The sequence below is a fragment of the Lemur catta genome, chromosome 23, assembly GCF_020740605.2.
Source record: "Lemur catta isolate mLemCat1 chromosome 23, mLemCat1.pri, whole genome shotgun sequence".
Lineage (NCBI taxonomy): Eukaryota > Metazoa > Chordata > Mammalia > Primates > Lemuridae > Lemur > Lemur catta.
In genome coordinates, this window is record NC_059150.1 from 6346187 (window position 1) to 6359975 (window position 13789).

A 13789-nucleotide genomic window follows, 5' to 3' on the forward strand; every position below is an offset into this window, starting at 1 on the left:
CGGCTCGCGGTTGGTCTCCCGCCGCCGGGGGCGCCGAGCATGTGCGCCGGGGAAGCCGCGCGAGGCCGGCGCCCGGCAGCGCTCCGGGAAGGCGCGGGAGCAGACGCGCTGCCCGCCGGCCGCACGGGCGCCCCCGCCGCTCCCCCGGCCCCAGGGCGGGGCCCCTCGCCGGGGCGGCCCCTCCCCGCCCCGCCCTCCCGGCCGCCGGCCTCCCCGGCCCGGCCGGCGCTCCCGCGGGCGGCGCGGCACTCGGGCCCCGGGCTCGCTCGGAGCCACAGCCGCGAGCCCGCCAGCCGGGGCCATGGGCTGCGACGGCCGCGTGTCGGGGCTGCTGCGCCGCAATCTGCAGCCCACGCTCACCTACTGGAGCGTCTTCTTCAGCTTCGGCCTGTGCATCGCCTTCCTGGGGCCCACGCTGCTGGACCTGCGCTGCCAGACGCACAGCTCGCTGCCCCAGATCTCCTGGGTCTTCTTCTCGCAGCAGCTCTGCCTCCTGCTGGGCAGCGCCCTCGGGGGCGTCTTCAAGAGGACGTGAGTGCCGCCCCCGCCGCGGTCCCCGCCGCGGTCCCCGGGCGCCCACCCTGCCCTCCCGCCCCCTACCCGGTCCCGCCCCAGCCGCGCCCGGCTGCCCGTCGCCCCCCGTCTCCTGGTCGGCCGCGACCACCTCGCCGGCTCCGCCAGCGGCACCCCGCCTGGGCGGAAGGGTTGCCTCCCTCCCCCACCCCTCCTCTCCCCGGAAAACTCTCCCCAGAGACTGAAGGTGACTTCTGGATTATTTATTTGTCTTCACTCACCCGCGCGAGAGGGTAAAACCAGTTCTCACCCCTTCCCCCACCCGCCGCCCCACGGGGACAGAAAGGAGTGATGGAGTTTGCAGAGGTGGGGAGGGTCCCTGTCTTGCACAGCGCTCTGAGGTTTGTCAGTAGCCCCGCTGCCTGCCACTGCCGGGGGCGGAATTGGAAGTGAGGTGGAAGGACAGTGGGAGGGCCGGCTCAGTGGCAGTGCCGGGTGTCAGCTAGCCTGCGGCTTGACTGAGCCCCCCGGGGCCGGGCTCCGCTCACAATCAGCTGCACGTCAGCTGACACAGGCTGTCCCTTCCCCACGTCCAGCGACGGGGCTAGTGGGTCCTGTGCGGTCTTGCTCCTGAGGGAGCCAGGACACAGTTCCTGCATTAGCCCCTAGAGGTGGAGCCCTGCCGCCTCTGAGACACTTGGCACCACACTGCAAGGTAGAAGGCCCAGGGCATCTCACCCATAGCTTGGTAGGGTGACATTCCATCCCTGGTGCCAGGATTCCCCTCTGCTCCCCGCCTCCTCCCCACGCCACTACTCCCTGGCCTATGCCCCAGGACAGGGCTCTGGTCTCTCCCTGGCATGTCCCCTTTGGATACCCTTGCAGAGCCTCATTCTTCTGGCTCAAATTGGACAGGGCCACCTCCGCAGGGCCCTTATGGAAAGGCAGCAGGATTCACTCCCTTGGTGCAGCTGGGAAAACAGAGACCCAGAATAGAATAGAATAGAATAGGGAACAGAGGACTTGCAAGCCAGAGGCTGCTGCATGATCTCCCTGGCCCAGCTCCTGGCTGAGTGGTCTTCTGAATTGCACGGACTCAAGCAAGCAGCTAGCGTGGGAACAAAATCACAGTTGGACTATCCCCGAGAAACCTCTGGAGGGACCATTCTGGACCAAGGGCTTTTGCCCTTTGCTCACTCCTCGAAGTATGCGTGATGGTGGGTGTTCCTGTCCACCTCATTAACAGCCAAAGAAGAGAAGCACAGGTGTCACTACAGATGGAACAGAGTTTAAAACATGAGCAATTCGGGTATGATTGTCCCCATTTTCCCCAAATCCTCTTGTAAACTGAAGAATTCTCTCCTTAAGAAAGCAAGTGTACAGCCCGGCTTGGTGGCTCACGCCTGTAATCCTAGCACTCTGGGAGGCTGAGGCTGGAGGATCGCTCAAGGTCAGGAGTTCAAGACCAGCCTAAGCAAGAGTGAGACCCCGTCTCTACTAAAAATAGAAAGAAATTAGCTGGACAACTGAAAATGTATAGAAAAAATTAGCCGTGCATGGTGGCGCATGCCTGTAGTCCCAGCTACACAGGAGGCTGAAGCAGAAGGATTGCTTGAGCCCAGGATTTTGAGGTTGCTGTGAGCTAGGCTGACGCCACGGCACTCTAGCCCAGGCCGCAGAGCAAGCCTCTGTCTCAAAAAAAAAAAAAAAAAAAAAAAAAAAACAAGAAGAAGCAAGTGTACTTGTGTGTGCCAGTGTTTTTGTGGGTTTGGTATAGGACTGGTTGTACAAGAGATTCAGAAGTCTTAAGGAAGAGCTCAAGATCCATTCTGCCTAGAGGCTTAATTAGAAATGAAGATAAAGTACCTTCAAATATCAGAGGTTGTTTCTTAACGTATTTTAACTGGCAAAAGCTCCCTTGCCTGGAACTGTTAAGAGCATGTGTAGTGCAAAGAATGGGAAAGGGAGTGAGGGTAATTCTGAATGACAGGTTGGCAGGCCAGGTTTTGTGAAGCCGGCAGAGACACACACCCAACTGGGCCATCTCTTCCTGGACAGCTTTGTGCCTCCTTCAGGGCTCCTTCATCAACAGGCGGCTCTGACTGGTGGAGACAGTCCTACAGCAGGACACTGGCTCACGGAAAAGAAAAACGACAACGGCAACAGTCGAAACTAACTTTCCTTTGCACTTACTTTGTGCCACGCACTGTTCATAGCACTTTACATGCATCAACCCATTCAACCTCTGCAACCACCCTGGGAAGTAGTACTAGTATCTCTATTTTGTGCAGAAGGAAGCCGAGGCACAGAAAGATTAAGAAACTTGCCCCATATCATGCAGTTGTTAAGAAGAGACATAGCCAGGATTTGAACCCAGACATTTGTCTCTAGAATCAGATATTCTGCCTCTTGCTTTGTGAGTGGTCAGCTTCAACTCCTCAGATCAGGGGCACGGGATGTGTATTCCTGTAGCTATTCAGAGGCCGAGTATTCCTGAGCTCTCACAGCTCCTGGGAAGGCAATGGTGGGCCTCTGGGGCTTCCTGCTGGGATCTTTGAGGGGGGTAGGTCCTATCAGTGGTTCAGGTTTAAATTATGAACTTCAGTCCTCCCACTTCCAAGACAAAATGTCAAAAAGAACCCTTTCCTTTGATTAAGAGCAAAGCAGACTTCCAGTGGAAATGGAGAGATGTCCCAGGAGTGGGACATCACCTTGAGCATAGGTGATAGTCTGCCACCACCCAGCTAACTCTGGGCAGCTCTCATCACAGTTCCCCATCCCCCCAAACAAACAGAACGTCACCAGCCCAGAAACCAACCTCTAAAGCTTGATTCCACGGGGGCCTTGCCACGTCTCAGTTAAAATGCTAATACCCTTGCAAGTAAGTGCTTTTCAGCTTAAGTGATTACCAGCTAGCGCAGCTCTAGTACTTGTGAGTGGGGGATTGGTTTAACAAATCTGTTAAAGCCAGCTGTTGCGGGGGTTCGGGGGAGAGTGACGGATGACACGTGGGAGAGGAGAGTCCAGGCAGCGCCTTTCTAGAGGGCTCCTAACTCAGGTCCTGCCTAGACTGGGGGCCCAGGCTGCACAGGGCTTCTGGACGCCTCCATAGGGACTTGCGTTGGAAGAACCATGCGTGGAGAGCCTTGAATGCTGGAGTGGGTGCAGGGGAGGACTTCAGCCTCTGCTCTGGGCAGCACCAGCCTATGTGCACACTCCTGCTCTCTCTCCCTCTGCCTCTGCGGCTTCTAGCATAGACAGAGATCTTGAAGGAGGCCAACACATGCAGGCAAGAGAGAGGAAGAATCTAGACTACACCTTCCTTAGGAAAAATCTTGCTTATCACAAGGAGGAAATCTTTCAGAGAAGAGAAAAACAAAAAGCCACCTGGTTGGCAGGGTGTATAGGTATGAACTTTGTCAGATAGGAAAGGTGAGGGGGTATTTAGATTAAAGATTAGGTTTTCTTCCTGGTTTCTCGGGGACCTGTCTAACCAGCCCAGGTAGTCGGGAGACCCCTTTATCTCCGAGGCATCGGGGTAGTTAAATGACTTTCAGAGCCTCCTCAGCCTTTTCCCAGCCTCACCTTGGCCTCTCCCCTGCCTGCACCCTCTTAACGGAAGGTTTGTGGAGTTCTTCCTCTGTGCCCTATTCACTCTCTCCTTTTCTACCTTTTCCCCCCTCAAATTTCTTCTAGTCTGCAAGTCTTGCCCTGCCCAAGACCCAGCTATGACACCGTCCTGCCCATTGCATCAAACCCTATCTTCCACACGCTGGGTACCCCGCCGTTCTCAGACCTGCTGGCCCTCTGAAGTCCCTGGAACACAACACAAGCCAGGTCCTCCCTCTGAGCTGGGCTCTGGTTGGTCTCCCATCCAGAAAGCCTGTGCCTCTCTCTCCAGCACCTTGTCCACGTTTCAGCACACAACAAACCTGTGCCAAAAGCCTACGGGGAGTCCAGCACCAGACGTGGATCTTGTTTTAAAAACCCCTTTCATCGCTGGGCTATCATATGACCCCAACTCCTAGGTATATGCCCCAAAGAACTGGAAACATAAGTCCACACAAAAATTTGTACACAGATGTTCACAGGAGCATTATTCATGATAGTCAAAAAGTAGAAACAAATCAAATGCCCATCAACAGATAGATGGATAAACAAAATGTGGTACATTTAGCTGGATGCAGTGGTACATGCCTGTAGTCCCAGCTACCAGGGAGGCTGAGGAGGGAGGATCACTTGAGCCCAGGAGTTTGAGACCAGCCTGGGCAATGTAGCAAGACCCCTGTAGTAAACAAAACAGAAATGTAGTATATCCATACAATAGAATATCACTCAGCCATAAAAAGGAATGAGATATTGACACATGCTATTAATACAACATAGATGAACCTTGGAAACCTCATGCTAAGTGAAAGAAGCCAAACACAAAAGACCATATCTTGTGTGATTCCATTTATATAAAAGTCCAGAATAGGGAAATCTATAGATACAGAACGTAGATTAGTAATTGCCTAGGGCTGAGGGTGGGGTGTAGGGAGGAATCGGGAATGACTGACTACTGAGAGATACAGGATTGTTTTCTGGGTTGACAGAAATGTTCCAAACATAGATTGCAGTGATAGTTTCACAACCCCAACATACTAAAAACCATTGAATTGTAGAATTGTACACTTAAATGTGGGAATTTTATGGTATTTAAATTGTATATCAATTTTTTAAGTTAAAAAAATTCTGAAAACTCATCCCACCCATTAATTCACTCAACAATTCTCTCTTAAGTCAGACCCTGTTTGGGGGAGGAACGTGACAAGGTCAGGGCCCTGCTGTCATGGAGCCTGCATTCTGGAGGAGAATTTTAGATGGTGACATGAAGGACATGAAGCAGGGTAGGGTGGAGAGTGGCAGAGTTGGGGGGCTACTTCCCTAGTGCTCAGAGAAGGCCTCTCTGGGAAGGTGACATTAGAGCTGAAGCTTGAATGACAGGACAGAGCCAGGCGTGCACCGTGGGGAAGGGGTGTTGCAGGTGACTGACTGCAAGTTCCAGTTGAGCCAACATCTAAGGAGCACTCCTTGCATCGCCAGCACCCCAGGGGGCCCCGGGGGATGCTGTCATGTACGGGGTGCAGCTCCCAACCTCAGAGTCTGACAGCACAGTCCTGCCTTGGGTTGGGATCTCCCGAAAGACAGATTTGGGTGCCCCTCCCGCGGGGTCTCCCCAGCTTTGACACAGGACCCTGAACACCTGGAGTGTGAGTGTGGAGGCCGGGGTGACTGAGTTGGGGGGGGCCTCCTCTCCCCAGTCCTTTCCTCAGTCTGAGCTGCCCCTTCCTCAGCCTGGCTCCAGGTAATCACCAGCCTGACCCAGCTCCCAGGGGTGCCTTGTCTCCTGGTTTCTTGTCCTGGGTCCCCACACACCGTCTCACTCTGGGCTCCCAGCCCGTTTTGGGGTGCATAGGGCTGAGCTGCCTCTGTCTGTGATTCTGCTCTCTGCTTCTCCGGCCCAGTCCTTCAGGAAAGGAGATCATGGAGGCTGGGCAGGGGAGGGAGGGAAGGAAGACGTCCTGAGCAAAAACGTAAGGAGAGGCTGGGCACAGTGGCTCACGCCTGTAATCCTAGCACTCTGGGAGGCCGAGGTGGGAGGATCGCTCGAGGTCAGGAGTTCGAGACCAGCCTGAGCAAGAGCGAGACCCCATCTCTACTAGAAAATAGAAAGAAATGATTTGGACAGCTAAAAGTATATATAGAAAAGATTAGCCGGGCATGGTGGCACATGCCTGTAGTCCCAGCTACTCGGGAGGCTGAGGCAGGAGGATTGCTTGAGCCCAGGAGTTTGAGGTTGCTGTGAGCTGGGCTGACGCCATGACACTCTAGCCTGGGCAACAGAGTGAGACTCTGTCTCAAACAAACAAACAAAAAAACGTAAGGAGAGTGTCAGGGTTGCCAGACCCTGGGGTCACTCCGGGCTGGCATGGGGCTGAGACTCAGCAGCATTCTTCCCCGCCCCCGGGGGAGGAGGGCAGGCACAGGCTGGCTGGCACCTTACTGCTCAGGCCTTTCCCCTGTTTTGGAGCCAAGCAGTCCCTGCTCTAGTCACGGAACCGGGAGGGCAAGAGCAGGTGCCTGGGACAGGGCCAGGTCAAGGGGATCACGTGCCCCCTCGGGGTAAGGCAGAGCACTGGGGCTGAGAGAGTTCAGCAGTGTATTGAAGGTGACCCAGCAGACGTGGCTGGGCAGGCAACGAGGCTGGGGAGAGAGGACCCTGGCTCCCTCCTCTTCCTTCCCCCTTTGCACCTTCTGTGTGGAGCCATTAATGAGTAACTTGGTCATTTCTCGGCTTCCTGAAGTAGGTTTCCTACACTGTCGAGGCTGTTTCCTGGGTCTCCCCAGGCCTTGAGGGAGTGAGGCTCTTCCTCTGATTGGCCTGAATTAACCTGTGCACTGAGGACAAGGGGAAGGAAGATCGATGACACTCTGCTGGCCTTTGCCTGGATTGGGAGTCGAGACACTGGACGCTGGCTCGGTTCTACTCCTCTCTCTTCCGCTGCCTGGGCCTTAGTTTCCTGATGTGTAAAAGGAAGCGCAGGACTCACGCCGTTGCTGCCATTCTAGCTGGGATGCTGCGGTGGGAGGAGGGCGGTCTGGGAAGGAGGGGCGGTGATGCCTCCCTTTGACAGCTCCTGGGCCACCGGGTCGTCCCGAGGGTGTCACAGGAGTAGAAGTGGGCCTGGGGGAAGTTCAGGAGCTGGCACTGATTGATCTCTGCACTCTTGCTGCGGAGCACTGTTCTCTGGGTCCAGTGATGCTCTTTGGCGGACCCAGGGCCACAGGGTAAGCACCTGGGAGGGGCTGCAGGGGCCATGGGGAAAGCCCGGTGAGTGAGCAAAGGAGGATCCAATGTCACATCACACCGTCTCCCGGCACCCTCAGCCTCACGCAGAGCTTGTTGTTCCCATTTTATAGCCGAGGAAACTGAGGCTCAGAGGGACTAAGTGTAAGTGGCTTGCCCCAAGCCATGCTGCTGGGAAATGGCCAGGGTGGGTCTAGAACCCAGTCTTCTGATTACAAATGACACTACATCCTCCATGCCAAAACCATTTTGACATTATTATTCCATAATTTTCAATTACCCACCTTCCGGAAGGGCCCATTGACCAAGCCATTTAAAATAGGCAATAAATGTCTTTCAGTTTGGCTCTGGGATATAGCTGGGACTTTTTTTTTTTTTTCTTGGCAACAACATACCATTCTAAAGAAATTTGTTCAGGCTGATGTTTGGAATGTTCAGGCACAGCCCTGCTGGAGCAGTTGGGGAGGGTGCGCAGCCTGGGATCCCAAACCCAGATTTCCTGGGGCACAGATGTCCCCATTTACGGGAACCGGTCTTCTCCATTTCCCCGGGCCCCCCGGCCCGATGTGGGCTCAGCCCTCCCGCCCCAGCTGCTGCGAGGTGTCAAGCGGGAGTCACAGAATTCACAGCCCGGGGTCTGGCAGGAGGCCGGAGGAGGTTTCCCAGGCCTGGTTCCCTCCGGCCTCCCTCTTCTGTTTGTTCTCTCTTTACCCCTCCCTCCTGCCTGTCCCTGGGCCTAGGACAAAAAAACTCCCCCCGTGGGCATCTAGTGTCCTTCTCAACAATGACAAGGTGAAAGGAGACAAAGGACAGCCCATGGGATCAAGGGACAGGGCAGCCCCTCTGCTGCCAGCCCTTCCCCTTCTCCTGTGTCCCTTGCTGTCCCCTCAGCATGTTCCTGGCAACCCATCCCCACATTATTCTTTATCTCTCTGCCTCTGCCATCAGATAATCTAGCAAAACTCCCATATCAGCTTCCCAGCAATCCCTTCCTCCAGGCTCATGTGGGGCGGCCAGACAGGCCTTCCTCAAGCGTTGCACCCTGCCCCTGGCAGCATCCAGGGTGAGCGCCTACTCAAGGCCAAGCATGGGGCCGGGCATGGGTCCCACATGGAACAGGCTGCAGTACATGCCTTGGGGGCTGGTGACAACGCTGGCAGTTAGGATAGCAAACATTTGGATCCCTGGTAACAGGCACAGAGGGACCGTTGGAGGCACATGTTCTGGAGACTGAGCTGCTCTTCATTGTTGTCCTACCCCTGCAACTCAAGGCTCTGCGGAATCCGGCCTCGTGTTCCCAGCTGGCGCTTCCCTCTCCAGCCTGGCTGGGTCTGTGGCCCGGCACCAACCACATACGTGCACTTGCATGTGACACTCTTCTCCGTGGAAAAGCATGACATAGAGAATATAACAGCAAGAGACCTGGGTTGCAGTCCAGGCTCTGATTACTGAGCCACTTTCATCCAGGTTTTTAAAGGCAATAATGATAATGAGTTAAGTCTCCAACAGAGTATTTGCATTTGGTTTTCCGGGGTGTTCCTGCTTTACTGCAGAGTGGTGAGTGGGGTAGTGGAAATGTCGGTCCTGGTCCCGGAGGTCGGTAGGGGGATATTTGCAATGTGCAGATAGGGGCCCTCTTGCTGTCCCTGAAGTCAGCCACCCAGGAGGCTGCCTAGTCGGTCTTGTCCAGGGAAAGGACGGGGGAAAAGGGACCTATAATGAGCGGTCTGCCGTTTTTATCCACCTGCAGTGTGTGTCGGCGTCACCTCTGTGCTGGGCACTGGGCAGGAGGCGGCCGACCTGCAGGACACAGAAGCACAGGGCAGGGCTGGTGCAGCAGGGCCTGGGCTCTCGCTGCTGGGGACTGTCAGGGCAGGAACCCCCGGAGAGCCAGAGGACTCGGGAGGGACCTGAGCAGGCCTCCCCGCAGCACTGCCCTCCCTGGGTTTCCCCCTACTAGCTGGCCTTGCAGCGGGTGAACCCCCCCCACACACACCGAGTTCTGAGCTGGAAGCAGACAGGGGTCTTGATCAGTAATGTCCCTGACAGATCAGCCTGGAAACAAGAAAAGGGAAATAACGAACTGCTGCTATCAGCAGAGCCATTTTGTTAAAGGATTTAATCAAAGATGGAGCAAGATATGATGGCTGAAGGCCAACGCTGAGGGCCAAGGGGGTCAGAGGCAAAGAGCCCTCGGAAAAGACACAGCCTGGGGGCCACTGGGGACTTCCCTTTTCTCTTCTGTGTGCCGGGAACTCAGAGGTCTTTTTCTGCCCCCCACCCACCTCTCCAGGTCCAGCAGCCAAACTAGAGGCTGACTGGGGGCTCTCCAACTTTTCATAATCTGAGAAAGTTCCTCCAGAACCTTCCAGAACCTTCGTGCTGCCCAATCTCCTCTCCCTGACATTAGCCTTTCAGACTGGTCCCAGAAAAAAAAAAGGCTTTAATCCTTTCTCTGAGAGTCTGGTTATTGGCAGAGTGTCCCAAAAAGACCTTGCTGGGGCCTTAGATACGCCATTCACTCATTCATTCATCCAATCACGGGGGGACAGGCCCTCCGCCTGCCTTCTGTGGGCTTTTTTTTTTTTAAGATAAGATCTCACTCTGTCACCAAGGCTGGAGTGCAGTGGTGGGATCACAGCTCACTGAAGCCTTGAATTCTTGGGCTCAAGCGGTTTTCCTGCCTCAGCCTCCCGTGTAGCTGGGACTACAGGCATGCGCCACCACACCTGGCTAATTTTTTTTATTTTTTGCAGAGACAGGGTCTTGTTATGTTGCCCAGGTGGCTCTCAAACTCCTAGCCTCAAGTGATCCTCCTGCCTCGGCCTCCCAAACAGCTGGGATTATAAGCATGAGCCACCATGCCTGGCCTCTGTGGGCTTTTTTATTGTCTGAAGAAGGCGACAGGGTCACCACTCAAACACGTCTCAGTGGGGACAGCCCCAAGGCCTCTCTTCCAGACATTTGCCAGGCACAAAGCCTGCAACCTCCGCCTGCTAGAAGAGTCGCCAATTTACCCAAATACCCGGGCTGTGGGCCCGGTGGGTGCCTGTGGGAAAGTGGCTGCCTCACCTCTCCCTGGGAGAGGGGAGGTGCCCAGCTCAGGGGCTTCTGGGCTCAGGTTCCGTCTGGGGTCCCACCTGCCTATGGCACAGTTCTCTTGACAGGCTCAGAGCAGCTTCCTTGGGAGGGATAGGAGATATGTTTGCATTTAATCGTTTATAAGTAAACAATTTAAGGTTTAAGTAAACAACATAAAATTATTTATAAGTACAATAATAAAAAGTAGCCAGGCTCTGTGAAGTGCCGATCGTGGGTCCCTGGAGTTCTCATAGCAACCCGGGACGTAGAGATTGTTATCGGAGAAGACAGACACTTTCGACAGCTTGCCCACGGTGGCTGACAAGTGACCGAGCTTCGTCCTCAGCTCCCTTCCGTTCCCACCAGGGGGTGGGAAATGTCCTGCCTTCCGGAGCCCACCGGCATGGAGGACAGGGAGGGGGTGCTTCATTTGAAGGGCTCAGCCCCGTCCCCTGACGCCACCCTCCCTGCTGCAGCCTGGCCCAGTCGCTGTGGGCGCTCTTCACCTCGTCTCTGGCCATCTCCCTGGTGTTCGCCGTCATCCCCTTCTGCCGCGATGTGAAGGTGCTGGCCTTGGTCATGGCGCTGGCAGGCCTGGCCATGGGCTGCATCGACACCGTGGCCAACATGCAGCTGGTGAGGATGTACCAGAAGGACTCGGCCATCTTCCTGCAGGTGAGCCGGGCCGCAGGCGTGGGGCTGGGTGGGGAGGCCGTCGGGAGCTCCCTGGGCCCATCCATCAATCCCAGCCCCCTCCCTAGGCATTCCCCGCCCCCGGGCCTGGGTGGTGACTCACAGAGAGCACTCGCATGGCTGCCCGGCTTGACCACGCACAGCCGGGCCATGCTGGGCGGTCGCTCAATGCCTGTGGACTTGGGGTTCCTCACCTCCAAGCAGCCTGCATTGCAGGGTGTCGCGGGAGCCTAAGTGCTCATGAGGGGAAGTTCTTTGTGAACTGGAAGCGTGTGATGGGGCAGGGGTGGCTGTGTCCCCCCGTCTCCTTCCCCTCGTCCCCTCTCTCCTTCTCTCTCTTCTTCCTTCTCCCCCAGTCACCCAGGATCCGGGATTCCCACCCAGCCCTTCCCTTTGGGGAGTCAGCTGGCAGCTGCTGACACGAGGAACGGCCCTAGTTGGGGCTGAAGATTGGGAAAGGAGAGAGACAGGGAGGGAGGGAACTGATCACTGTCACCCAAGTCATCTCAGGCCATGAGGGTGGTTGACTTAGATGACAGTCACCTTTCCCCACCTCTCCAGCTTCTTGCCCCCTTTGCTCCCCACTCTGGGGCCAGGCAGGGGCTCCCGGATGGGGCATGAGGTGGGGTTGGGGGAGCTGGCCCTCTGTGGGCAGCGGCCAGGCCACAGCTTCCTTGGACTGAAGACTGAGCCACATGCCCCCCTTCTCCTCCAGGTGCTCCACTTCTTCGTGGGCTTTGGTGCTCTGCTGAGCCCGCTTATCGCTGACCCCTTCCTGTCTGAGGCCAACTGCTTGCCTGCCAATAGCACGGCCAACGTCACCTCCAGAAGCCACCTGTTCCACTCCTCCAGGGTGCTGGGCCAGCACCACGCTGAGGCCAAGCTTTGGTCCAACCAGACGCTCCCTGGGCTGTCCCCAAAGGACGGGGTGGGGACCCGAGTGTCCTACGCCTTCTGGATCATGGCCCTCATCAATGTGAGTGTCACGGGGCAGGCTGGGTGGGCAGCTAGTGGACAGTCCTCACATCCCAGTCCACCCAGCGCCCAGTGCAGGGGCTGAGGTGCACCATCCCGCAGGCAAAGGATGGGCAAACTGACCCTCCCAGGGGTCACCTCTGAGGCCCTTCAGTGACCTCTGTGATTGCAGTTCTCAAGGACGGGAAAGCAATGAGCAGGCTGAGCGCAGTGAAAGTCAAGGCCAACTTTCAAGTCATCCGAGGCCCCGTGGGAAACCAGCTCTTTCCCTCCAAGGCCAGATGCCGTAGACCCCCGAACAGGCCACGGCAGGAAATGTTAGGCTCTTCTCCGGGTTCCTGCTCGCTGGTGGGATTCTCCTGTGTTCTGCTGCAGGGGGGCTCCTGTGGAGGATGGGGGGATGGACGAGATGACCTCTGAGGGGCCCTGCCTGCCGAGGCAGCCTGTGGTGGGAGCAGCGGAGAGACCACCTCACTCTGTGACGGGTCTGATTCTGAGGCCCCTCTGTTTGCCCTGGTGCCAAGTCAGCACTGACCCTGGTCTCGGCTGGAAACCGCCTCTGGTGCTCTGCAGCCCAAGATGGGCTCCCCTGCATTAGCCCAGGCTGGAGCCAGAGGGCCAGGTGGGGAGACCCCCTTTCCCTGCCCAGCCTGGCTTGGAAGGACTGTTGGCAACACCAGAGCAGCCCTGGCCTCCCGGCTTGGTTGGGCGCAGCGTGGGGCTGGGGACGGGGAGTGTTCCAGGTGGCCACTGGCCTGGCTGTGGGATGGAGGCCCCCTGCTGCTTGTCACGGTGGCTTAGAGCCTCTCTTTGCACAGGTGGACTTGTCAGCCCTGCAGGGGCAGGCGGACTCAGGCGCCACAGCAGCTGCCCACCTGCTGCCGAGCCCGAGTGATGCCACACACGTAGCACTGAAGGGCGCCTTTGAGACCCCCAGTTCCACAAGCAGCACAGCAGCGGTGGGGGGTGGGTGTCATGCCATTGCTGGCTCAAGGCCCTCATAAGGGGCCAGTTGGAGGCAGAGCCCGGCTGGAAGCCCCAGCTCCCAGCAAGACCACCCACCTGCTACCCCAGCATCGCTGCTCGTGTTTCCTTTGTAAGTTTCCTCTCCCTGTTCTGGAGTCTTCACTGGGGGCTCTCAGAACACGCCTTCCCTTTTTTCGGCCTGTGCCCATCGACTGTTTTGGGAACCGTGCAGCCTCGGGCCTCACCTTCCTGGGGGGACCCGCGAAGGGCAGGAGCACTGTCACTACAATGCCAAGGCTGGGACTCCAACCCGGGAAGCCAGAAGGTCCGGCTTGAGCCTGAGGTTTGTTCTCTCTTGCCCACGAGGTGCAGACTGGAGGGACTTTGTTTGCTACAGGATTTCCGGACTTTTTCTATTGGTTTGTGTCTGAAAATAAACAGTCCACCACAGAAGCGGATGGGGGCTGTGCATGGCTGTGGGCACACACGCACGCACACACGTGCACGCCCCACCTGGCCTTTTCTGACTTTTAAGGCGGGGCTGCCTTCCCTGAATGGGATTTTTATAAAAATCGGGTGTGTTCCTGCAGCAATGCCAGCCAATCGTCTGTGAAGGCCTCCCCACGCCCACCGCCCCGAAAGCCGCACCTGGGTGATCACACCTCTTTTACAGCTGTTTCCCCTTGGCCTTCCCCCAGGCATTCTGCCCTG

General features: G+C 56.7%; 1 protein-coding gene across 1 annotated transcript in view; it reads left to right on the plus strand.

Moving 5' to 3' along the window:
- The first annotated feature begins 208 nt into the window (after window positions 1-208).
- MFSD4A (major facilitator superfamily domain containing 4A) overlaps window positions 209-13789 on the plus strand; it is a 28986-nt gene continuing 15405 nt past the window's right edge. Inside the window, exons 1-3 of the mRNA XM_045536535.1 lie at window positions 209-531; window positions 10921-11119; window positions 11853-12113. Of these exons, the coding sequence (XP_045392491.1) occupies window positions 302-531; window positions 10921-11119; window positions 11853-12113 (690 nt within the window). The 5' untranslated portion in view covers window positions 209-301. The remainder of the gene's footprint in view (window positions 532-10920; window positions 11120-11852; window positions 12114-13789) is intronic.